This window comes from Doryrhamphus excisus, linkage group LG14, assembly GCF_037039965.1.
Source record: "Doryrhamphus excisus strain RoL-2023G ecotype Guam linkage group LG14, RoL_Dexc_Guam_v1.1, whole genome shotgun sequence".
NCBI lineage: Eukaryota > Metazoa > Chordata > Actinopteri > Syngnathiformes > Syngnathidae > Doryrhamphus > Doryrhamphus excisus.
Window position 1 is genome coordinate 18249494 of NC_136370.1, and position 26202 is coordinate 18275695.

General features: G+C 39.9%; 2 protein-coding genes across 2 annotated transcripts; one reads left to right on the forward strand and one right to left on the reverse strand.

Moving 5' to 3' along the window:
- Nucleotides 1-5619: 5619 nt before the first annotated feature.
- arel1 (apoptosis resistant E3 ubiquitin protein ligase 1) lies at nucleotides 5620-22889 on the reverse strand. Its single transcript, XM_078795932.1, has 22 exons — nucleotides 22809-22889; nucleotides 21027-21205; nucleotides 20641-20809; nucleotides 20124-20344; nucleotides 19918-19989; nucleotides 18145-18371; nucleotides 17828-18065; nucleotides 17572-17741; nucleotides 17304-17484; nucleotides 15067-15311; nucleotides 14909-14986; nucleotides 13456-13597; nucleotides 13258-13379; nucleotides 13109-13184; nucleotides 12914-13023; nucleotides 12578-12757; nucleotides 12355-12480; nucleotides 10066-10195; nucleotides 9925-9983; nucleotides 9769-9858; nucleotides 9513-9688; nucleotides 5620-7461 (listed from the first exon to the last, which is right to left on the reverse strand). The coding sequence occupies exons 2-22, from the start codon at nucleotides 21172-21174 to the stop codon at nucleotides 7359-7361; spliced, it is 3063 nt and encodes a 1020-aa protein (XP_078652058.1). The 5' UTR covers nucleotides 21175-21205; nucleotides 22809-22889; the 3' UTR covers nucleotides 5620-7358.
- On the forward strand, nucleotides 22827-25791 carry fcf1 (FCF1 rRNA-processing protein). The gene is made up of 8 exons (XM_058090545.2): nucleotides 22827-22977; nucleotides 23424-23488; nucleotides 23572-23643; nucleotides 23716-23864; nucleotides 24258-24330; nucleotides 24417-24504; nucleotides 24595-24689; nucleotides 25564-25791. The coding sequence occupies exons 1-8, from the start codon at nucleotides 22975-22977 to the stop codon at nucleotides 25610-25612; spliced, it is 594 nt and encodes a 197-aa protein (XP_057946528.1). The 5' UTR covers nucleotides 22827-22974; the 3' UTR covers nucleotides 25613-25791.
- Nucleotides 25792-26202: the final 411 nt, after the last annotated feature.

Genomic DNA, 26202 nt, shown 5'->3' on the forward strand with positions numbered 1-26202 from the left:
ATGTTGTATACCAAAAAAAATCCCGAAGTAGAATATCGAAAAACCAACTCGGGTTCTTCAGCAGGACAAAAACACACCAGCCGGACTCGGACTCCTCAAACAAGTGTGTGATGTCACTGTGGTTCCAGGTTTAAAACTGCATAATGGTCACCTCGACGTATGAAGTCAGTGGCAGACAGGAAGACAGTCGTAAAACCGCGTCCTTGTAGTTTTTTTTTTTTTTTTTTGTAAAGGCGTCAAAACTGTGTAGCTTACAGAGGAAGTACAGCACATTGGTATGAAATGTTTCATGACACATGGAGTATTATAGCGCTTCGTCTCCCAATAGAACAACTCAACTCCATGAATCAGCCCCCCCCCCCCCCCCCGTCTCTATGGTCATATATAATACAGGCAGCCACCGGCTTACGGGACACTTAATCTCCGCACGAAAACCACTTGTGGCTTCAAGCTTCTGCTCGTCACTGACCGCACTTTAAATCATGTTCACAACAAAAGCACGTGTAAGCGCTCCTTGTCCTTTGCACACGTAGAAATATAATCTAATAAGGCCGTAGCGGCGTGGAGAGACGGGTCACGGTTCTTAACACCGCACTGAAAGAAGGTAATGGAATATGATGCGTCAAAAGTCGACGACGGGCAAAGAGCGGGCGTCCCAAAGGAAGGAGTGAGGAGATCGGTGAGGTGATCGGATACCCCCTTATGGGCACCACCCTGACTTCATAATGGTTTAGGAATCTCTCATACAACGCTCATACATATGATGTCATCATTGAGGGGCGAGGATCCATACATTCCTTCGCTGTTCTCGGTTGCCAGACGTCTTACATGACTGATTTTTTTTTTTTTTTTTTAAATCAAACTATCAATCAAACTATGGAATGGATTGAGTAAGGAAATCAAAAAATGCACAACGATGAGCCAATTCAAGAAACAATACAAGCAGTTGATGTTTGCTAAATACAAGGATGAAGAGTCTTGAACCAGTCATGATGTGCTATATATATCACTATATTGACACTTACTATGGTACCCATTATGGCATTGGATGCTCATATCACCGAGTACTTCGGTACGAGGTGCATTATTTAAAAAAAAAAAAAAAAGCTAAAATTGTATTATGGAAAGCAGGAAGTGAACAAATGTAACAGTTACTGATTGTAAAAGTACCAGGTGGAGGGGTAGGATTTAATAAGCTTTGCTTCTTCCTACTCCTTTTGGACATGTGGAATTATGGGATGCACTCAATTGTAATCTGATGCATGTTCAAATAAAATAAAACCATTAAAAATTTTTTTTTTAAAAATTCCTGATGTATTTTTTGATTTAAAAAAATTAAAAACAATTTTTTAATTAAAAAAATACAATAAAATAAAATAAAATTATATTAGGAAAGCAGGAAGTGAACAAATGTAACAGTTACTGAAAGTCCTTTTGGACATGTGGAACTGTGAACTGATTATGGGATGCATTCAATTGTAATCTGATGCATGTTCAAATGAAATAAAACCATTAAAAAAAAAATTTAAATAATTTTTGATGTATTGTTTAATTAAAAAAAATTAAAAAAAAACATTTAACTAAAAAAAATACAATTAAATAAAATGAAATTATATTAGGAAAGCAGGAAGTGAACAAATCTAACAGTTACTGATTGTAAAAGTACCAGATGGAGGGGTAGGATTTAATAAGCTTTGCTTCTTCCTACTCCTTTTGGACATGTGGAACTGTGAACTGATTATGTGATGCATTCAATTGTAATCTGATGCATGTTCAAATGAAATAAAACCATTACCATAAAACTCCAGTTCTATGGAAACACACGGGAGTCAGCCATCAGAAAGCTGACCAACCCTGAACATCCAAAATCGTTGGAGAGCACGGATTTTTCGGTCACTGAACGAACTCGTGAAGGTTTGGATTAAGGCCTAAAAGGGACTTCTCGAGTCAGTCCACTACAGATCCTGAATTGGGAATTTGAGTCCAAGTGTGCGGCTAGAGTGACACTCATATAACACTCAGCAACTTTGATTTAGGATGTTTAAAAAAAGTGCTTTCCCATTCATTGGAAAAAGGACCAGGGTCTTTGCTGGTGGTCAGGAAGACCGTTTGATTGCGTGACTGAGTGTCGAACTCAAAAACCGAACTCATTGTTCTGATTCTGTTTTTCTGCGTTCTTTTAAGAGCAGACCATGTTCCGTTTCTGGTCTACTTCAGGTCTGATGGAATACTAATAATTTTTACATAAATTGATTGACGCAGTCCTTCAAAACGTGAACCTACAGAACCTACGGTCTGCTGGGTTACTTTGTGTTGGCGTTGCGTGTCAAGTGAACTTACCTGGTTCCATTGAGGAAGTTCCGTGACCTCCAGAAACTGTCTGTGGACAAAGATCTTCTTATAGGAGACAAGGAGTCAAGATGATGGGACATCTTCTGTAGTATCAGATGAGTTTCCATTTAACATCTTAAGCGAGATCAGTACCGGCAAACGGGGTTTCTCTGGGAAAACAGAGCGCTCCGACAGGGTGAGTCACGCCAAGAGGATATAACTCTTGATTTGTGGTCCCTATTTAGCAAGCATTCCTGGGGAATTTGAGAAGGACCATTATGCAAATCAACAGGTGCATGCATGCCAAGTAATAACAGGACCGGTTCCTCCCCAAGTACTTCAAGATGACTATCTGGCCTGTTTGGACTACACTGTTTGGGGGGGGGCTTGTATGTCCACCTCCTGGATGGAGGTCTTACTGTAAAAGTAATGATATGTTGACCAGGATCAGGTGAAGCGGGAAGAATCTTATGCTCATCGTTATTTAGTTGTGCCGTCCAATCACAGCCCACACACAGATAAATACTATAGTACTATAGTACTTTGTACTATAATATAATATTACAGGAAATATTTAATGTGGTTATTCATTCATTTATAGGGGTGCTGGAGCCTATCCCAGCTGTCATCTTGGGGCGAGAGGCGGGGTACACCCTGGACTGGTGGCCAGCCAATCACAGGGCACATATAGACAAACAACCATTCACACTCACATTCATACCTATGGACAATTTGGAGTCGCTAATTAACCTAGCATGTTTTTTTTTTGGAATGTGGGAGGAAACCGGAGTACCCGGAGAAAACCCACGCATGCACAAGGAGAACATGCAAACTCCAGACAGAGATGGCCGAGGGTGGAATTGAACTCGGGTCTCCGGGCTGTGAGGCCTGCGCGCTAACCACTTGGTCACCGTGCAGCCATGAATCAATCAATCATTCATTAATTTTCCTCCGGAGCGTCACAAGGGGTGCTGGAGCCTATCCCAGGCGGGGTACACCCTGGACTGGTGGCCAGCCAATCACAGGGCACATATAGACAAACAACCATTCACACTCACATTCATACCTATGGACAATTTGGAGTGGCTAATTAACCTAGCATGTTTTTGGAATGTGGGAGGAAACCGGAGTACCCGGAGAAAACCCACGCATGCACAAGGAGAACATGCAAACTCCAGACAGAGATGGCCGAGGGTGGAATTGAACTCGGGTCTCCGGGCTGTGAGGCCTGCGCGCTAACCACTCGTCCACCGTGCAGCCATGAATCAATCATTCATTTTCCTCCGGAGCGTCACATTGGGTGCTGGAGCCTATCCCAGGCGGGGTACACCCTGGACTGGAGGTCAGCCAATCACAGGGCACATATAGACAAACAACCATTCACACTCACATTCATACCTATGGACAATTTGGAGTCGCTAATTAACCTAGCATGTTTTTGGAATGTGGGAGGAAACCGGAGTACCCGGAGAAAACCCACGCATGCACGGGGAGAACATGCAAACTCCACACAGAGATGGCAGAGAGTGGAATTGAACCCTGGTCTAATGTGGTTATTTTTGTACAAAATGTTGAGCTGCAGATTGCGTGGTGAAACACTGCCCCCTGCTGTACAAATGATGCATTTTCAGGCCAAAATTTCCACAATATGCCTTGATGTTGGTCTTTACTGTCTGTGATTGGCTGGCCACCAGTCCAGGGTGTACCCTGCGTCTCACCCAAAGACAGCTGGGATAGGCTCCAGCATACCTGCATGACCCTGATAAGCACAAGCACCATCAACAATGTTCTTGGTCTTATTTAAACGCATATACATTTCTGGAAATTTCCATGCATAATTTAACATACTTACCCTATAGAACAGGGTAAGGAGCTCGAGATCTAGTCCAGATGCCTTCCTGGACTCAAGACATATCCAGGTGGGAAAAGGCCCGGGAAAGACCGGGAACACGCGGGAGAGATTATGTCTCACAGCTGGCCTGGGAACCTGGGAACACCTCGGGGTCTGCCTTGGTGGAACTGGAAAAAGTAGCCCGGAACCAGGAAATCTGGGCTTCCCTACTGAGACAATAAGTATTATTAATATTAGTAGTAGTAGTGCAAGTTTCAGGAATATTCCCATATCATTAAAATATATATTATAAAAAAAAAAACAGTTGCAATAAAGTGAAACATTTACGAAGTTTGCATGATTTTACACATGATTTGTAATATTAAAAATATCCATCCATTTTCTATGCTGATTATCCTCAGTGAGAATATGAGAATATGCCAAATCCACACATATATAAATAATAATAAAAAGAATGAAATACAGTACATTTTAAACATGACCTGCAAGTTTCCGGAATATTCCCACTAATTCTGCATATTTGTGTAAAGGATAAAGACACATGATGTATTTTTAAAGAATAAATCCATCGGTTTTTTTATTCCCATTAACAAAGCGGAGAATCTCACACATTCATAACACTTGCCATTAAAACAAACCAAAACAAAACAAAAATACTCGTTTTAAAAATAAACGCAACAGGCCACTCTATCCCAAAAAAACGGACTCTATAGCTAATAATCACTCGTGCCGTCTAATCTAAAAACCGTTGTCCTTCATGTTTTTTTGTTGTTAATTCTATACTGTATAAATGGCGTTGATTTACATGTTGATCTAAGTTACAATAAATATGCTTTCAGCACACCACAAAGTGCCCAAAAGTTACATTTGTAGCACTTTAAACTTGTTCTGAATTGACCTACATTGCACAAACTTAAAAAAAAAAAAAAAAATGCCAGCATGTCCCGTTAAATAAAAATTCCAGTGTTAAATTTGAAGTACTACATTCAGTAAGCTTTTGACTTTTAGGAACAGCTAACGGGATTATAAACAGCATTTGGAACAATTTCAACTCAGAATACATTAAAAATAAATAATAGGAGACGATGGAGTGTGCACGATTAACAACACGATTCACTGCATGATTGGCTGTACATTGTGTGTGTGTGTGTGGGGGGGGGCACAGGTAGGGGAGGCAACTATGAACTTGCATGTGCGCGTTTGCTCAGACCCGCCACTCTCCCGCGTCGAGGAGGATGCAAAGGCGGGCCTAGAGGCTTCTGAGGTAAACCGATCAGAGGCTGTGAACGTGTGTGGCAAAGTCATTCCTTATTCCCGTGTTAACAGGAAATGCTCGCCGACTTTAGCCGTTTTGCGGATTGTTTGTCGAGTCCGCTCGCCTTCACAAAGCGTCTGGATACAATCAGAGGCCAAGCACGACTAAGGCAGGCTTTTAAAAAAAAAAAAAAAAAAAAAAAAAAAAAAAGACCAACATAATACTTGTTACTGCTCGTTATTCACAACACGGGGGGTTGAACATATATTTCCTCAATAACTTAAAAAAAACCTGTACTGTATGGATTATTATAACTAAGATTAAATATCGAGAGTCATCAAGAAATGAAAACGGAGAGGACGAAGGAGCATTAGGGCTGCACTGATGACGATACATTGAAATATTAGGGAAAAAGTTGTAAACCTTTGAAAAATGTAACATTCCAAGAGTAGAATAAAGCTGGATTAATAGAAGCATTCATGTACCCATTGTAAACGCAACACGAATAAAGTTAGATTTAAAATAATTAGGAGGAAAAAATGCATTAGGATGATAAAGTTTTTTTTTTATATATCTCATGCTTGTAATACTTTTTATTCCTTTTTGTGCTATTTGTAAGAAGCATTTTGTCCCCATAATACTATTGTATTATGAGAACATATTTTTCATATTTTTTCTATGTCGTTACAACTTGTGATTTTTTTTAGATATTTTTCAGCCAATATTACAAGAAAAAAAGCTCTAGTTTTAATGTTTTTCATTTTTCTTGAACAAATAAAAATACCTTTATTCCTGTAATATTTTGACATTTCTAATTTATTCTAATTCGTATTGCTTATTAAATTAAATCCATTGTTATCAGAAATGTAAGACTTTATTCTGTCCGACATTAAAACTATTATTTAAAAAAAAACATGAATAAAGTTAGATCTAAACTAGTTAGGGGGAAAAAATGCATTAGGATGATAAAGTATTTTTTTTTAATATATCTCATGCTTGTAATACTGTTTATTCCTTTTTGTGCTATTTGTAAGAAGCATTTTGTCCCCATAATACTATTGTATTATGAGAACATATTTTTCATATTTTTTCTATGTCGTTACAACAAATTTTTTTTTTTTAGATATTTTTCAGCCAATATTACAAGAAAAAAAGCTCTAGTTTTAATGTTTTTCATTTTTCTTGAACAAATAAAAATACCTTTATTCCTGCAATATTTTGACATTTCTAATTTATTCTAATTTGTATTGCTTATTAAATTAAATTTTTGTTCTCAGCAATGTAAGACTTTATTCTGTCAGACATTAAGACTATTATCTTAAAAAAATTCTCTTGTAATATTACAAGAATAAAGTCAAAATATTACAAGCAAAAACATCAAAATTTGATACCCTAATGCTCCTTCGTGTACACTAGTATGTACAGGTAAATGAATATAAAAAAAAGTATAATGACATGGTATATTTACAAACAGACATCAGTCCCTGATGGTTTAAGGCCAAAGTGCTGGAGATGCAAACAGCAGCCGTATCACGTGAGAGCTGCTGCTGCACTTTAGTGTTCCTCGGTTTTCGGTTTATGCGAGAATACTCAAGGCCTTTGCGCTAGTGTCACTAACTTTCACTTTACTGTATATAAAAGTCAGCTAATGTCAGCATTGAGATACAAGAAGAAGCTCATACCTCACCCTTTTCTGCAGGCCGAGGGATCCTTTTAAAAAAAAAAAAAAGGTACTTCTATACATACATGGTAAGTTCATATAATTCCAGCGCAGTCAATCCACACGTGACACCTTCTCATCCTAACAAGAGTTCAGAAGAAGTGTGGGTGATTCTCTCAGAAGCAGATGAATGCAGGGGAACGAACGCGGCACCGAGCGTGGCTGGCTCCTCCTGCTGGGCCGGCGTACGGCGCGAGCCGTCAGAGCATGCCGAAGCCTTCGCTGCCCTCGCTGATGGCCAGCTTCAGCATCTTGTGCAGCTCCTCGTACGAGTCGTAGGTGGGGAGGCACAACTGGTTGAAACTGCACAGAAGAGAAGAACACACATTTTGACTTATTGAAAATATGAAATCATATTTACCCTTTAGCCTGTAGTATAATATATGTATATACCGTATTTTCTGGACTATAAGTCGCCAAAATGCATAGTTTGGTAGGAAAAACGCACACATACGTACACGTGTGTGTGTGTGTGTGCGTGTACGTGTGCATGTATGTGCATGCGTGTACGCACGCAGTACACGGACGCAGTACACGCACGCACGCAGTACACGCACGCAGTACACATACGCAGTACACGCACGCACGCAGTACACATACGCAGTACACGCACGCAGTACACATACGCAGTACACGCACGCACGCAGTACACGCACGCAGTACACGCACGCAGTACACGCACGCAGTACACGCACGCAGTACACGCACGCAGTACACGTACGAAGTACACGCACGAAGTACACGCACGAAGTACACGCACGAAGTACACGCACGAAGTACACGTACGAAGTACACGTACGAAGTACACGTACGAAGTACACGTACGAAGTACACGTACGCATACGCACGTACGCAGTACACGTACGCATACGCACGTACGCACGTACGCATACGCACGTACGCATACGCACGTACGCATACGCACGTACGCATTACACGCACGCATACGCACGTACGCATTACACGTACGCATACGCACGTACGCATTACACGTACGCATACGCACGTACGCATACGCACGTACGCATACGCACGTACGCATTACACGCACGCATACGCACGTACGCATTACACGTACGCATACGCACGTACGCATACGCACGTACGCATACGCACGTACGCATACGCACGTACGCATACGCACGTACGCATACGCACGTACGCATACGCACGTACGCATACGCACGTACGCATACGCACGTACGCATACGCACGTACGCATACGCACGTACGCATACGCACGTACGCATACGCACGTACGCATACGCACGTACGAAGTACACGTACGCACACGCAGTGCACGTACGCACGTACGCACACGCAGTGCACGTACGCACGTACGCACACGCAGTGCACGTACGCACGTACGCACACGCAGTGCACGTACGCACGTACGCACACGCAGTGCACGTACGCACGTACGCACGTACGCACACGCACGCACGTACGCACACGCAGTACACGTACGCACACGCAGTACACGTACAAAGTACACGTACGCACACGCAGTACACGTACAAAGTACACGTACGCACACGCAGTACACGTACAAAGTACACGTACGCACACGCAGTACACGTACAAAGTACACGTACGCACACGCAGTACACGTACAAAGTACACGTACGCACACGCAGTACACGTACAAAGTACACGTACGCACACGCAGTACACGTACGCACACGCGCACATACGCACGTACGCACACGCACGTACGCACATACGCACACGCACGTACGCACATACGCACACGCACGTACGCACATACGCACACGCACGTACGCACATACGCACACGCACGTACGCACACGCACGTACGCACACGCACGTACCCACACGCACGTACGCACACGCATGTACGCACATACGCACACGCACGTACGCACACGCACGTACGCACACGCACGTACGCACACGCACGTACCCACACGCACGTACGCACACGCACGTACGCACACGCATGTACGCACACGCACGCATACGCAGTACACGTACGCATACGCAGTACACGTACGCATACGCAGTACACGTACGCATACATACACACGTACACGCACGTACGCAGTACACGTACACACGTACACATATGTAATAGAACGTGGTGTTAATAACAATGGGAGGCATAATGGGTTGAGACTATTTTTAGGCATGATAACTGATTTGCCGGATCTATTGTGGATCTTCTCCACGGACAACAATACATAAATTTAACTTCAATATACTTTAGAGTCAGCGTATATGTATGTATGTATGTACAGTATACAATACAGCAATCCCTCATTTATCACGATTGATTGGTTTTGGATCACCATTGGCAATAAAAGTAACACCATAACACATGGATCCCTACTGACCAAGTATGTGCGGTGGGTAGGGTGCTGTGTGTGGGGGCTGCAATGATCTGAAAAGACGGGCAAAGCGTGTTGAATCCTCCAGGGGGCAGCTGGGAGGAGCCAGTGGTGAACTGCAGGAGTCGAGCCAGCTCCTCCTGAGTGAAGCTGGACACCACCGCCCAGAACCACTTCATCACCTGCGTGCGAGAGCGTGGACATTTGTCAGGAGTGATGGCCGTGTGGCGACATGAGCGGCGGGCGATCTCCAACAACACACCTTCTCCCGAAAATGCCACGATCCCCCGACGATCACAGCGTGGGCCTTGAAGTCCTGCACGTTTATATCGCCGGTGCCACACATCAGCAGCTAAAAAACAAAAATAAAAGTGATCTGGATGAGTTTCAGTAGCCTGGGCGACATAACACCTCATACCTCCAACTCGTTCTCATCGAATATGGCTAGCAGATTTTCTGGAACCAGTTCGTTCAAACCTGGAATCGATGAGGAAAAACAATACTCGTTACGTTCACATTTCATTATGATCTCAGACCAGGTGCATCATTGCTTTCACACCTTTCAGGAAGTGTTCCACCTCATCTCTCACCTGACTGGCCAGCCTGTACTGGGCCAGCAGGTTGAGATAATGCATCTTGTTTTCATTGGTAACGGCAATGTGGGCCCCCCCTGAGATCAGCTCCACCACCTGCAGAAGACAAAAAAGTGCTGAATGGTCTTTGCAGATGCAGCACGTTAATGCAGGGGAAATGAGTTCATATAAAAAGAACCCTTTCACGGAAATTCCACTGACATTTAACATATTTATAAGGGACAAATGACATCTTTCCATATCTGAGCAACCTCCACGTGCAATATTAAGGCTCTAAAATCAGGGGTCTCAAACTTGCGGCCCGCGGGCCAAATGCGGCACGCAAGACGCTACTTTGAGGTCCCCACCTTGATACCAAAGTTTAATGTTGAAATGACAGCTTAAAGCTCTGTGCACACCGGAAACACAATTAACATGATTTTGCCCCGCCCTGTTTTGCGTTGGATTAGCAATGAAGCTAATGAAGCTTATGACGCCTGGGTACAAATAAATGCAGGAAATGATTTGGAATTAAAATGGAAAATACACGTCAAGATAAAGCATCTCATCAAACATGTTGTTAAAATTACGCCGCCGCTCCCAGACGGAACTGAGTATGATGCTAACTTGCTAATTGGGTAAAATTATTAAGTTTCATTAGTGTTCATGTTAAAAGGTTAAATAACTGTTAACACTGTACATTTCAATCTGAAAAAAATAATTTCTCTACCAACTGTATGTGGTTTCTTAGGTTTTTCTTATTTGCTGTTTTATTATTATTTTACTTATTTATTACTGATTGATTGATTTATTGTCTTTATTCTTAATTTGTTTATTTATTTTTTTTATCTTATTTTGTGTATAGAAAAATAAAAATTAAGATATTTGAGAACAGTGGAATGTTTTATCAGATATTTTGGTGTGGAAAACCGGAACCAAAGTACTGAAAAAGTGTAGGGTATAGCAGAAGCAAAAGCATTGAAAATGTTTTTTTTTATTAATTTTTTTCGAGTTATTAATAAATGCGTTTTTTTTTTTTTTTTTGAAAACCTGATGCGGCCCGGCTTCACCCAGAACCTAGCTCCGGTGGCCCCCAGGTAAATTGAGTTTGAGACCCCTGCTCTAAATGCAATATATTGAGTTCTATGTGAAGTATTTCTATAATGCTTCATATTAACTCACTAGCAAGATCTCAGTGTATAGACTGGTCATATATGTCATCTCGTTTCATATTATCTGCATACTGTATTTGTATATAACTCTGTTATATGTAAAACTCTTGATTTTGTTAATACTTGGGTTGTTTATATTGTTTATTTTTCTATATTGTGTATTTTGTACTGCTTAACTGATTCTGTACCTTTGCTGCTGTGCAATGTAAATTTCCCCACTGAGGGACGAATAAAGGCATATCTTATCTTATCTTATCTTTCCCCATCAATACAAAATGTTTTTTTTTATCCGAATACAGGATTCTGTTTTTAAAAAGGGACAGTTGGCAACCACAGTGGTGCTTTGTATTTTATATTTCATCTGGGTTTCTCTTTACATGCACTACACTCTGATATTTGTCTTCTTGCACAGTTGTGCATCGTTTTTGTGTCCTTGTTAGACCCGGTTTGTGCTGCTCTCTGAAGGGAGTAGTTAACAGCATGGTAAGAGATTTTAGTTTAGTTTAGATTTTTAGATGGCTTTTCTAATAATCTATTAGCTATTATAAAATGATGAACTTGGATTAGCAGCCATACCAGGAGATTGATGCAGAAGACTGACAGTTGTTGATAGTAGGCCTCTATGCAAAAATGTAGTCCCTTCTTTAAAAATCATCTGATTCATTTTAATTGTTTGTGAAATGGATAAAAATGTTGCAAGAGAATTTGTTTTTCTTTGGAAAACAAAGAAATTTGCAAATAGTAGTGTAGGTACTACTACGGGTACTACTTTCTCCCCTTCTGGTTTGCATGTAGAAATCGCAAGACCCGGAACATAAGGTGACCAGTCTTTTATAGACTTTTTTTTGGAAAGAAAAACACTATGTCATACATATAATATTTATGATGTTGCAATAAATGCCACTTTGCTGCAATGATATGCAAATACTGAGTAAAATAACATGCAACTCATGCAAGCCTCCACGGAATAACAATGTTCATGCCAGTATAAAGCAATTTGGTTTCTCGTTTATATGCTTTATTGTCTCTATCGCCTGAGAAAAGACGTCACGGACTGAAAAAAAAAAAAAGGAAGCGAGTGAAGGACGAGGGTGTTAGCATCACCTTTTCCAGCTGTCCCGACTTGCTGTACTTCTCCTCAGCAAACACCAGGTCCATTTCGCTCACGTCGTTGTTCAGTATGAAGCACACTTTGGTCTTGTAGAACTCCTGGTCGTCCGTCTCAAAGTACTGGAGGCACACACACGGAAGAGTCCGTGACATGATGATGATGCAGACCGGCTGCCAACCAGCCGACACGGATGCGAAGCCTTGTTGCGCTTCGTACCTTGTAATTCATCCTTAGGCCAATGATTTGAGCCAGGAAGGAGCGCGTGAAGCGAGCTCGAACGAGCTGTTTGTAAGCCCCGCCCAGCGCGGACTCGTACAGGCACTTCCCGACGACGCGGCCGGCGAACTCGTACATCTTCAGCCGCAGGTGTGGCGGTCGCTCTGCATTTGGGTGCACCTGAATGAGGTGGTAGGAAATAATCTTTATTAAAAAAAAAAATGTGTGGTGATGGTTGGGGAAACATTTATCATTTATTCAACTTCTACTCTTCTTTTTACTAAAAAAACTTTTCTCATTTCTCATCTTTGACGATAATATGAGCAAACATCTTACCAGGCCCTGGTTGTTATCACTGAAGCGAGTGAATAAGTAGTTGGAGGTGTCAAAAAGGGTCTTGCATATTAGCTCAAACCATTCCCGGCGAGGACCCCCCCAGTCCAGAGCTGCAGACCAACACCCAAATGTTACTGGATTTTATCAGAATCCGAGTCTGGTGGACTTGTTTACAACGTATGAAGCGTTATTTACCTTCCTCGTCCTGAAAAACCACCTCAAAGTTCTTATTCCAGTCTGACACCGAGAAGTTCCGTGTTGCCTTTAGGGACTGAGAAAAAGTAAAGTAAAAAAAGAGCTTGAAAAAAATATATATTTTTTTAAATCCTGGATGCAAAACTCACTGAATCGAGAATCGAGTGGCGGGTGATTTTTAGGCAAGTCTTGGTGCGAGGTCTCTTGGAGTGGATGTGCCTGAGTTCACGTTGAAAGAAGTTCACCTTGTCCTGGAAGGTCTCGGAGCCGCCTGTTGGACACATTGCTAACATTGACAACAAGGAGCTGCAGCAAAACGTTATTTGGATTCAGTTGGACTAACTAACCGATGTTTTTGTGTAGAAAGCGGATGAAGGTGGCGGCCATGATGTTTCTCTCTTTGCAGCTGAGCTCCACCGGCGGCTGGATCCCATCATCCACCACTAGGGTGAGGTACTTGTGAACAGGGTCTGGGCCGTGATAGCTAAACTGAAATGAAAAGAGAAATTTAATTAAACATGGATTCAATTCAAAAGTGAGTGAGTCCAACAGGCAAAGCCTACTGTAGATGTTCTATGTTTATCATCATTCTCAGTGTTTCCTTGCGTGTTTGAGGACCTTAAAGTGCATCAGAAAGGTTTTATTCAATTCAGTGGTCCGGGATACAAACTAGGGATCGACCGATATGGTTTTTTGGGGCCGATGCCGATACCGATTTTTGTTTCTATCACCCTCAGCCGATTTTGCTTGGGCTGATATTTGTGGCCGATACTGCTTTTGATCCCTCAATTTAAATGAAAAAATGACAATATTAACAAATATTACAGGTCTCATGTTTAAACAAATATTTATTGAAATGTAAACACTGGTGACAACCGCCGTGAAAATGAATGAACATGATTCCAACAGTAAAATATGGTGGTGGTAGTGTGATGGTCTGGGACTGTTTTGCTGTACCAGGGCTTGGAAGACTCACTGTGATAAATGGAACCATGAATTATTGTTAATATGCAAATATGGGCTGCACGGTGAACGAGTGGTTAGCGCGCAGACCTCACAGCTAAGAGACCAGGGTTCAATTCCACCCTCGGAAATCTCTGTGTGGAGTTTGCATGTTCTCCCCGTGCATGTGTGGGTTTTCTCCGGGTACTCCGGTTTCCTCCCACATTCCAAAAACATGCTAGGTTAATTAGCGACTCCAAATTGTCCATAGGTATGAATGTGAGTGTGAATGGTTGTTTGTCTATATGTACCCTGTGATTGGCTGGCCACCAGTCCAGGGTGTACCCCGCCTCTCGCCCGAAGACAGCTGGTGACGACCGTCGTGAGGATAAGCGGTAGAAAATGAATTAACATTACAACAGTAAAATATGGTGGTGGTAGTGTGATGGTCTGGGACTGTTTTGCTGCATCAGGACCTGGAAGACTCACTGTGATAAATGGAACCATGAATTATTGTTAATATGCAAATATGGGCTGCACGGTGAACAAGTTGTTAGCGCGCAGACCAGGGTTCAATTCCACCCTCGGCCATGTCTGTGTGGAGTTTGCATGTTCTCCCCGTGCATGCGTGGGTTTTCTCCGGGTACTCCGGTTTCCTCCCACATTCCAAAAACATGCTAGGTTAATTAGCGACTCCAAATTGTCCATAGGTATGAATGTGAGTGTGAATGGTTGTTTGTCTATATGTGCCCTGTGATTGGCTGGCCACCAAACCAGGGTTTACCCCGCCTCTCGCTCGAAGACAGTAGAAAATAAATGAATGAATGAATGTTTAGGAGTGAAAAGTTTGCCGTTTACCTTTGTTCCGGGACATACTCGAAAGGTGAAAAGGCGCCATGGAATAATTTTCAGGTAGAACTCCTTCACAGACAGTTGCTGTTTGACAAACAGAAATCTGTGTAAGCGACACGTCGTCACGGTAAAGTTCTCGGCTACGATTCGGTCGAGGTACTTGCCTTTGGCGATATGTAACAGTAGACCTTTTTTGGTTTCTTGACCTTCTCAGGTTGCCCCTCCACAGGAGAGTCGTGCTCGTCCTCCTCATCCGCCGTGGACGGCCTCCTCTGGGGAGCCAGCAGAGAGGAGGCCGGTAGTTGCCACGAGCAGCTGCTGTAGTTGCCGCTGCTGTAGAGGTACGCCTCGAAATAGATGCTGATGCCTGGCGTGGACACATTTTTTTCCACGTAGGTCTTCTCATTCTCTGTGAAACGAGGGGAGAGGTCACTAAGCTTTAATATTAGGTATGAGCATTTGACTAAATTACACTGATTGACTAACCCTCTGTTTTACATTTTAGTGCATAAAAAGAATCACATAACATTTGTTTATTGCATCAAGGCTTTTTGACTTTGTCAGGGAAAAAAATGGCAGAAATGGGAAAAAAAAAATTATGACAATAGTCAAAACATCAAGCGATAAAAAGTCGTATTCTAATGAGAGAGAAAAAGGCTTGCAATTTTACAAGAATAAACTCGTAATATTACCAGGATAAATAATGTAATTTTAGTAGCAGAGGAAAAATTTAAAAAAAATTATGTTATGAAAAACAAAAATAGTAAAGTTCTAATTTTTGGGGAATAGAATAAAAATAAATAATTTTTTGAGAGATTCTTTTTCAAAAAAAATTCTCATAACTTCTTTGCGTACAAAATTAACATTTACAAAATTTTCAAGTGGCCCTTGCATCCACTCATTTAATTTTTTTTTTGGTTTTTCAGTATGTGGCCCTTGGTGGAAAAATGTTTCTAAAATGATTTAGACATATTCTGAAAAACAAAAAACGCAGCTTGTTTTTTTGCTTTTAACCCTCCTCTTGTGTTAGGGTCAGCACCGACCCGTTTTACATTTTAATGCATAAAAAGAATCACATAACATTTGTTTATTGCATCAAGGCTTTTTGTCTTTGTCAGAAATGGGAAAAAATTTTTATGACAATAGTCAAAACATCAAGCGATAAAAAGTCGTATTCTAATGAGAAAAAGGCTCGCTATTTTAGAAAAATAAACTCGTAATATTACCAGGATAAATAATGTAATTTTAGTAAAATTATGTTATGAAAAACAAAAATAGTAAATTTCTGGGGAATAGAATAAAAATAACTAAAATAATTTTTTGGGAGATTCTTTTTCGAAGAAATTTCTCATAACTTCTTAGCATACAAAATTAACATTTACAAAATTTCGAAGTGGCCCCTGCATCCACTAATTTTTTTTATTTTTTTCCAGTATGTGGCCCTTGGTGGAAAAATGTTTCTATAATAACTTAAACATATTCTGAAAAATAAAAAAACGTAGCTTGTTTTTTGCTTTTAACCCTCTTCTTGTGTTATGGTCGGCACCGACCCGTTTTACATTTTTATGCATAAAAAGAATCACATAACATTTGTTTATTGCATCAAGGCTTTTTGACTTTGTCGGGAAAAAAAATGGCAGAAATGGGGGAAAAAAATTATGACAATAGTCAAAACATCAAGCAATAAAAAGTCGTATTCTAATGAGAAAAAAAAGGGTCGCAATTTTACAAGAATAAACTCGTAATATTACCAGGATAAATAATGTAATTTTAGTAGCAGAGGAGAAATAAAAAAAAAATATGTTATGAAAAACAAAAATAGTAAAGTTGTAATTTTTGGGGAATAGAATAAAAATAAAAATTACTAAAATAATTTTTTGAGAGATTCTTTTTCGAAGAAATTTCTCATAACTTCTTAGCATACAAAATTAATGTTACATTATCCACTCTTTTTTTTTTAGTATGTGGCCCTCGGTGGAAAAATGTTTCTAAAATGACAGACATATTCTGAAAAACAAAAAACGCAGCTTGTTTTTTTGCTTTTAACCCTCCTCTTGTGTTAGGGTCAGCACCAACCTGTTAGCATAAGAGATGATACCAGAAAGCTAACACAAGAGGAAGGCTAAAAGGGAAAATGGATAATTGCTTAATCAAACTGATCCAATTATAAGACTACTGAAAAAGGTGAGTGGCACGAAACAAGTCAGAGCTTTTCTTCTGTCACTCACATGCAGCAATGACATGGAGATAAATTTTTTTCTTAAAAAAGATCTTCCCAAAAACAGGTCCTAAAAAAAAAAAAAAAAGGGAATATCTTCCAGTTTAATCTAGGCTGTCTTCTATTGGAGTCCATCGAGTATGTGCCCAAGTGTACCCAATCCCAAAGTTACAATTTGCTCACCATTGAGAACAATAATGTCAAACTCCCCGTTGCTGAGCGGCTGATCCTGATAGGAGATGCGGGCTCTGAAACAGCCGGTCTTCCACAGGGTCAGTCTCATCAGAACCTGACACTGCTGCTTGTTGAGGGACACCGTCTTACTGTAGTGGCCCTCCATACTGTCATCGTCCACTGTGCCCAGCTGCCACCAAAAAAAAAAAAAAAAACACAACGCCGTCTCACAGACACTTTGAATCAAGTTGGGAGATTTCAACTTTTATAAACTTACAGAGTGTACTTGGACACTGTAGTTTGCCTCATCTGTCAGCGATGTAGAGTTACTAGTGGGGTTGCCGTATTCGTCCCTGGGCTCAATTTGCAGAGTGTGCTGCTGGCTGTGTGTTAGCACCAGAGTGGAGAAATGGTAGGCTATCTTGGTCTTGGATGGAACAACTGTACCTGAAGTGTACGAAAGACAGCCAAAAGTCAGCCAAAAGCGGAAAGACACACACACAAAAAAAAAAATTGAATTAATCAAAACCAACCTGGCTGAAAAATTTTATAGTACGGGCTGTAGGCCACATTGAGGCCACCTAGCTTGACAGCAACCTCGTAGCGGCCGGCCTTGCGCACGGTGAACGTTACTTTCACCACATTGGACTCCGGTTCTTGTAAGACCTCCTGTGTAACAGGGATATCCAGAGCCAGTTCAATGTGGGTGATGTTGACCCTCAACCCCACGGGCCGATGTGCCGGGAAAGGCTGGCCATTTTTATAGAAGAGCTGGAGACGAGACGCAACAATGGATTAGCGCCGCGCTGGAATGTGACACTTTACAATCCGTGAGGTTTTCGATCGCTACTTGGACTCTGAAGCTCATCGTCTGCCCCACTTCTTGTGGCTCCTTCCAATCCCAGGACACCTTGCAGGAACGTGGGTCCAGGTAGTTGCCCCGCACGTAGTCGTAGATGCTGCGGTCCCCGCGTCGACCTGGATCCTCATTTTGCAGAAAGCTAACAACTCTGGCTGCAAGCTCACAGAGGAACTTGATGGTGAAGACGAATGCAATGATGGAAACAGTAATTCCACCTGACAACACAAAAAAGGGGCATTAATGGAAGATGTTTGCAAAATCGCACCGGTTTCAGGGCTCGACACGGACACTAGTTTGAGGCCCCCGCCTTGATATGAAAGTTTAATGTTAGTTTGATATGGATGCTGGTATCATGTACCCAGAAAAAAATGATTACGTTTGATTAATGTTCATGTTAAAGGTTAAATAACTGTTAATAGTTATCCTCCCTATCCGTGTGGAAGTGGTATGTTTTTGGCTATTTAATTTTAAAGGAAATAACTTGAAGGCTACCGTTTAGGTCGCTAGCTCTCTAGTTTGCGAGTTAGCATGTGTCTCAAGACCCTGCAGTTGCGCAATATGTTGTAAATAAAAAGAGTATAAATGTGACTATAGTCGTGTTTTGTCATGTCTACAGGGCTCTAATAATGCTTTGTTCATTTTAATATGAAAAAAATAATTTGTCTACCCACCAACTATAAGTGGTTTCTTAAGTTTTTATTATTATTATATTTATTTAATACTGATTGATTGATTTTCTTTATTCTTGATTTGTTTATTTATTTTTCATCTTATTTTGTGCAGAAAAATAAAAATTAAGATATTTGAGAACAGTGGAATGTTTTATCAGAGCTTTTATTGTAGAAAATCGGAACCAAAGCACTGAAAAAGTTTGTATATTTTTCGGTTTTAATAAAAAATAAATAAATAATAATACACACACACACTTTTGTCTCGTCAGACCACAGTATAGAGTATTTTCCCTAAAGGACTTGGGAATCATCAAGATGTTTTTTGGCAAAATTGAGACGAGCCGCAGTGTTCTTTTTTTTCTTCAGCAGTGGTTTGAGTCTTGGGACTCTACCATGCGGGCCGTTTTTGCCCACGGTCTTTCTTAGGTGGAGTCAGCCTTAACTGAGGCCTACAGGATGATGTTGTGGGGTCTTTTGTGACCTCTTGGAGGAGTCGTTGTTGCACTCTTGGGGTAATTTTGGTTAGCCGGCCACTTCTAGGAAGATTCACTGAATGTTTTTTTTTTTTTTTTGCTATTTGTGGATAATGGCTCTCACTGTGTTTTGCTGGAGTCCTAAGGCTTTAGAAATGGCTTTATACCAATTTACTTTCTTTCTAATTTGTCCCTGAATTTCTTTAGATCTCAGCATGATGTCTAGCGTTTGAGATCTTGGGTGTGGCTAAAGAAATTGGAACTCAGGCGGGGTAAAGTAGTTGTTTTAACCAGGACAATCACTTCCTCACACAGGGGCATGTAGGTTTGATTTTTTTTATCCATTAATAATAATAATAATAATGTTTCATATATAAACTACATTTTGTGTTGTCATTGACTAATATTTGATGAGCTGAAATATTTCAGTGTGACAAAAAAATAAAAATCAGAAAGGGGGTAAACACTTTGCACATATTGTATATATTACGCGCTAACGATGGATAGCGCTGCGGCCGAGATGGATCCATCGTTAGCGCACAAATCGATCGATTTCTGCGCTCACGATGGATATAACGCCACACACACACTCACTGTATGTACCAAACAGTTCTCACCAATCACGTAAAACATCAGGTCCCTTATCAAGAAGCACAGCGCCACAGTACAGCCAAATAGGAGAGCTCCAGCTGCAAAAGACACATTTTTATGAATTATTATGAGAATTATTTGTATCAACAGCCTTGTGAATAACTCAACATTGCACAACGTATGTTGTTTCCTTTCAAAAAGCAAATGAAAATGAAAGTGCTCTCGCCCTCACCAATCGACCACTTCTCATTCAGACGCCTCTCAGCAAGACTATGCACAAGCTGGATCTCGTAGTCCTGGTCGCGACTCCTCCGGGAGTTCTGCAGGATCTTGATGCCGGTAGACAGCTTGATGTAGTCTTCGTAGTAATACCCCCAGGCGGCTAGGGAGAGGTGCAGGTGGCTGTCGAACTGCGACAGATCATCCAGATTCATATAACCCAAAGTCTTCAACCTGAAAATCAAAATTGATGTATTAAAAAAAACTTACTTTATTAGCATACAATGCTGCCTTTATGACAACAAATCAAGACCTCATATCAACCACTCAGACTATTTTTTTCACTCTACACTATTTTATCAGCAATGCATCTGACATGACTATACTTTGTCGACAGACGTGTGGGCTTAAATGTCATGCTTCATTTATGTGTTTTAAAAAAATCTGCCTGACGACAGGAAATTTCAAGAAAAATGTTTCCAGTTGTTTAAAAGACAAACTGAAGTGGGGAATAACCTCTCCTGACTTACGTATGGTAAAAGTGTTCCAGGTTCTGGGAACAAAGCCACTCCTGGAAGGCAAAGTCTTGGAGAAGCCGGATATGAGCCTCAGCAATTTCCCTCCAGCTCTGCTGTTCCTTCACCACCTCTTCCAGGCGACTCAGTACACTCAAACTCAGCTCCTCCAAGGTCTGTACATCTGATTATACGACAGACCACCACAGTGAAACATACCAGAAAGCAGCCGTGAAATAATTTCTGCATAAGAAAAGGAGTGGTTGTTGATCTGTAATTGGATTTTAAGCTTTTAATGTTTTCTGACTCGTGCAATACAAGATCCAATCTAATCCACTGAGCAGAAGCGGATACACAGCTTGTATGGTGCTTGATATTACATTTTCTGAAATGAAACTGACCTTCAAATAAATGTCTGTACTGAGAAAGTCGATGTCCTTGGAGCCATTCCTCAATCTGGCCTTCTTTGCCTTTCTTCCAGTGCACTTCCCAGAAGAAGATCCACAACGCGGAGCAGATGAGAAAGGTCAGGAAGAAGCGCCGGTCCATCAGACCATCTTGACACTCACAATCTAATCTCCTGAGAGAAAGATAAGAGACGACTCGCAAACAACTTCAGGCTAAATCAGAGGTAGGGAACCTATGGCTCGGGAGCCAGGTAGGGCTCTTTTGATGACTGTATCTGGCTCTCAAGCATTTCTTACCACAATAAAAATGTATTTTTGCTAACATTTTAAAGTAAACATCACAGAAATGACTGTTAAAAATAATATTAAAAATCAACTTTTTTATGCATTTTAATTCGTTCATCTATTTTCTACTGCAATACGGCCGACCATATCTATCTTTCCTGATATTTTCCAGGTCAAACACCAAAACTTGATTATTACTGGGTAATGCGGTAGTCTACCTCGGTCATTGAGATGTCAACATGTAAATATAAACTTTTCTCCTTTAGTCAAATAGTCACCTAGCTAAAGCTGCAGAACCAAGCCTTCTGATGAAGATGGCCAAAAGAATGAAATATACTGAGTACGGTGCAAAACTATGCAGCAGCAGAAGTTGTATTAATGGCAACAAGTATTTGATTTATTATTAGACACTGCGCTGCTCACGAAAGTGTGCTGGCCACACCCCATTGGCGTGCGGTAGTGTGCCTGGTCTACGTAATTAGAGCCCATTATATCTAAAATTGTTGGTCTTACATAAAAATGCACACATTTTATTGTATTCAATGTTTAAAAAAATGTATATGGCTCTCACAGATACACATTTTAAAATATCTGGCCTTCATGGCTCTCTTAGCCAAAAAGGTTCCCGACCCCTGGGCTAAATGATTTTGGAAAACATGCAAAATGATCATATGGAAATTATTATGATTCACACACAATGTTCAGGGACACATTTTTAAGAAATCACACTTTTGTTAAATTATAGCCAGCAAGCCTGGTTGGCCATTCAAGCTGCGGGACCAGGACATCCAGAAGGAAGCGTTTGTTTGTGACACTGATTTTTACCGCAACACGAAAAAAAGAATCCATACACACTACGGAAGTTGAATTCAATGAAGACTTACATCATACTTTAAACTATAAATCTGTCGTAGAAGCTTGAGCTGTTGATTGGTTAAGTCACACAAACATAAATATTGACGTGCCACTTCAGGGATGAGCTCGCAAATGCGAGAAGACGAGCATTGCCACACTGAAAAATGTATAAAACGCAGCTTACAATGACCAACACCTTGTTTATGACTAGAATAACAGAGAATTTAACCGCTAACCCAACAGAGCAGGTGCTTTGTGATGTCATGCCAAAAACAAGCATTCGTGACATGCTAGCTCCGTGTCTTTTATATGAAAAAATGTGAAAAACAACCAAACGCAACTGTTCAGTTTATATACTCGATTGTAATATTCTTATGAATAACCAAAAAAAAATGCGTAACACAACAAAGGATACTCGCAATACAAGAAAGTCCAAAAACTGAGAAGCTATAATGCTAACAAAAGCAATGCATTGTCAACGTATCTAGTAGAAGCACAAAGCTAGCCGACTCAGTAACAGTTTCTGTCGCACTTAAAACAACACACATCACATCCCCTGTCTGTGCAACAAAAAACATCAATAACACAACTTCTTAATTTGATATCTTGTGAATGGGGAAAAACAACATCCTTTACCTCAGGTAAATCTCGCATCACCGTGGACTTATGAGTCAAACAGCCGGAATATACGCAGAAGACTGTCGACTGTTGATGACGTCAACACGGTGTCGCCAACACACGAGGACAAGAGCAGCCGCTGATAACTCCATTATTGAGAGGGATAATATCAACACTTTCCATTATGGTATAAAAGTTTAATATTTGTTACATTTGTATGAATTTTTAAAAAAATGATTGGGAATTGTCTGGTTATGTTACATGCATGGATTGTTGTTGTATCGTAAGCGTTAGGCCGTTGAGCTAACTGTAGCCTAGCATAATGCGTACACAGCTGCTTAAAAACAATCTATAATATATTCAATAATAATGAATAATGAGAAAGAACACATAATAATATGAGGAAGAATACATTGTGTTAAGAATACAGTACTAGTGTTGATGATGGTAAAGTTTAGTATGAGTGAAGTCAATGTTTTGCCACCATAATCAATTCATGTAATGATATAACTCTATTGAAATGTTACTAAATATGTCTTTTGAGATGTAATATTGTGATGTTGTACTTATGCCATAATACTCCGTGCATTGGAAGGGCCTGCTTCAATTAATCACTCTTGTTTTCTCATATAGCCGAAACAGAAAACAAAGAAATTTGCTGCAATGAAACGGATGATCAGTTTGAAAGATAATCGCATGTGAGTCCTGATTTGTATTCAATGTCTTTTTTTACTGTATAATTAGTTTTGTTTCTTCTGATAATGCATTTTTTTATTTGCAGAAAAGAACAACAACGTTCCAAGGCAAATGAAAAAAAGAAGAAAGACCCTTCTGAGCTGAAGGAGAGAGAAGTGTAGGTTGCCAAGTAGACGTTTGGACCATAAATAGTGGTTGTTTTGACTTGATTCTTTCTTGTTTTCTGCAGGCCCAAGTACCCATCATGCCTGTTCTTCCAGTACAACACTCAGCTTGGTCCACCGTACCACGTTCTGATTGATACCAATTTTATCAACTTCTCAATCAAGGCCAAACTGGACATCGTTCAGTCTATGATGGACTGTCTGTATGCCAAATGTAAGAAACATTTAACTAATTAAATTAGAAAGATGTACAGTTGCTGTCAATCATTTGTGTCCACACATATTGGCAGATTATTTTTATTTGCTTTAAACTGTACATACTTTGTTGTTTTTAATGGTAACTTAAGTAAAAAGTGGTTTGATGGCGCTATCTCCAACATATACCATTCATATGTGTTTGTTTTGGTTAAAGTCCGAAATGTAGTCAATTATTTTTTTCTCAATTTGCATCCAATATGGCGTGCGTATTGTTATCCAATTACAGACTAATTGGATTGACATCATTTCTTATGGGAAAAATGTATTCAGTTAGCGTATGTTTTGGTTAAAGTCAAATGAGTGACGCTAACCAAGGTTCCGATCTTTCCTTCCATTTCTTTTAATCCAGGTATCCCTTATATCACAGACTGCGTGATGGCTGAAATTGAAAAGCTGGGAATGAAGTACAGAGTTGCGCTCAGGTACGAGCAACGAAATTTCACCGTCGCAATTCGTTCGCAAAAATGTCCTTACTTTTCTCAAGTGACTCTTTTGTTTGTTGTTGCAGGATAGCAAAGGATCCGAGGTTTGAGCGTTTACCTTGCACACACAAAGGAACATACGCTGATGACTGTCTGGTCCAAAGGGTAACACAGGTATTGTCATGAAACGATTAGCTCTGTTGTGGCTACGCTAGCAAGATATGATAATAATAATGATAATAATGTGTGCTGATATTTCCGCAGCACAAGTGTTACATCCTGGCTACTGTGGATAGAGATTTGAAACGAAGGGTCAGGAAGATCCCCGGAGTGCCCATCATGTACATCTCAAACCACAGGTAACGTCGTTTTTTAGACATTAGATGTAATAGAGTGGAACCTTGGTTAGCGTGCAAAATTGTGCCTTGGTTTATGAACATCTTCCTGTTTGCATTCAATATGGTGCGCTTGTTGTTTCTTATAGATAGATATACTTTATTACTTTCTTGTAGTGAAATTGCTGAACTAAATATTTTCTGAAATTGTATTTATATATATATATATATATATTTTTTTTTGTATATTAAAGCAGTGAAATTGCCAACGAAATGTTTCAGAAAAAAAAAATTCAGAGACTATTTAGTTCATTATGTAATACATGTGTACATATAATGAACTAAATATTCTCTGAAATTGTATTTTTTTTTTTCTGCAACGACATTTCTGCAAATGTGGCCCTGAATATGGTGTGTGTGTGTGTGTGTGTGAGAATCATAATCTTAATTAATTATTAATAAAGTGGAACCTTGGTTAGCGTGCAAAATTTTTGCCTTGGTTTATGTACATCTTCCTGTTTGCATTCAATATGGTGCGCTTGTTGTTGTTTCTTACCAACGAAATGTCGTTGCAGAAAAAAAAAATACAATTTCAGATAATATTTAGTTCATTATATGTACACGTATTAAATAATGAACTAAATATTCTCTGAAATTGTATTTATATTTTTATATTTTTATTTATATTGTATATTACAGCAGTGAAATTGCCAATGAAATGTCGTTGCAAAACTTTTGTACTGATATTGACCTTATTTCTCACAGGAGAAATGGTTTTGTTTAACATATGTTTTGGTTACAGTCTGACCTTCTGGAACGGATTGATGCTAACCAAGGTTCCTCTGTAAATGTCTTACAAAAACAATTGTACTAATCATTTATCTTTCTTTAAACACAGGTACAACATTGAAAGAATGCCTGATGATTATGGTGCGCCGAGGTTTTGATTATTTGTACAAATGTCGCTGTATATACATTTTACTTTTATGTACCGTACATCAGAGGATGTACATTGCAGAGGAAGTTGCATTTATGTCGTGTCACTTTGAGCTATGTTTCCTATATAGAAGTGTCACCACCCATTGTTATGGAGTGTGAATAAACGGATTGTTGCAGATGTCTTCATTTTTTTGTCTGAATTTTGACAGCATAACAAAACTGCAAAATTAGTTTAATGGAAAAGTATGTCAAAAATGCTACCGAATATGTTTTTGGTTGTAATACCACTACTGGTCCCCTATCTTCAAGTAAAAACAATTATTTATAAATGTACACATTTATTAAATTTATTAAATAATTTAAATGTATTAAATAATTTGTTAAATAATGAACTAAATATTCTCTGAAAATTATTTTTTTCTGAAATAGTAATGTTTAATTGGTTTCATATGACTTAAGTATTAAAACTTAAAAATAATAGCAAAATATTCCTACTTCTTAAATGTCTGAGAGCCATTGGTGTACACTTGCAGTATACTGTTTGTGTGTATACAGTATAAACAATACATGTACAGAATTATACTGATATTCATTGTTT

Coding starts and splice junctions, on each gene's coding strand:
- arel1 (XM_078795932.1), bottom strand. CDS start 21,174: ATGGACCGGCGCTTCTTCCTGACCTTTCTCATCTGCTCCGCGTTGTGG. Junction 17,485..17,571: donor ACAGTGTCCAAGTACACTCT/GTAAGTTTATAA, acceptor TTTTGGTGGCAG/CTGGGCACAGTGGACGATGA. Junction 9,689..9,768: donor CGTGGCATTTTCGGGAGAAG/GTGTGTTGTTGG, acceptor TCTCGCACGCAG/GTGATGAAGTGGTTCTGGGC.
- fcf1 (XM_058090545.2), top strand. Junction 23,489..23,571: donor AGTTTGAAAGATAATCGCAT/GTGAGTCCTGAT, acceptor TTTTATTTGCAG/AAAAGAACAACAACGTTCCA. Junction 23,644..23,715: donor GAGCTGAAGGAGAGAGAAGT/GTAGGTTGCCAA, acceptor TGTTTTCTGCAG/GCCCAAGTACCCATCATGCC.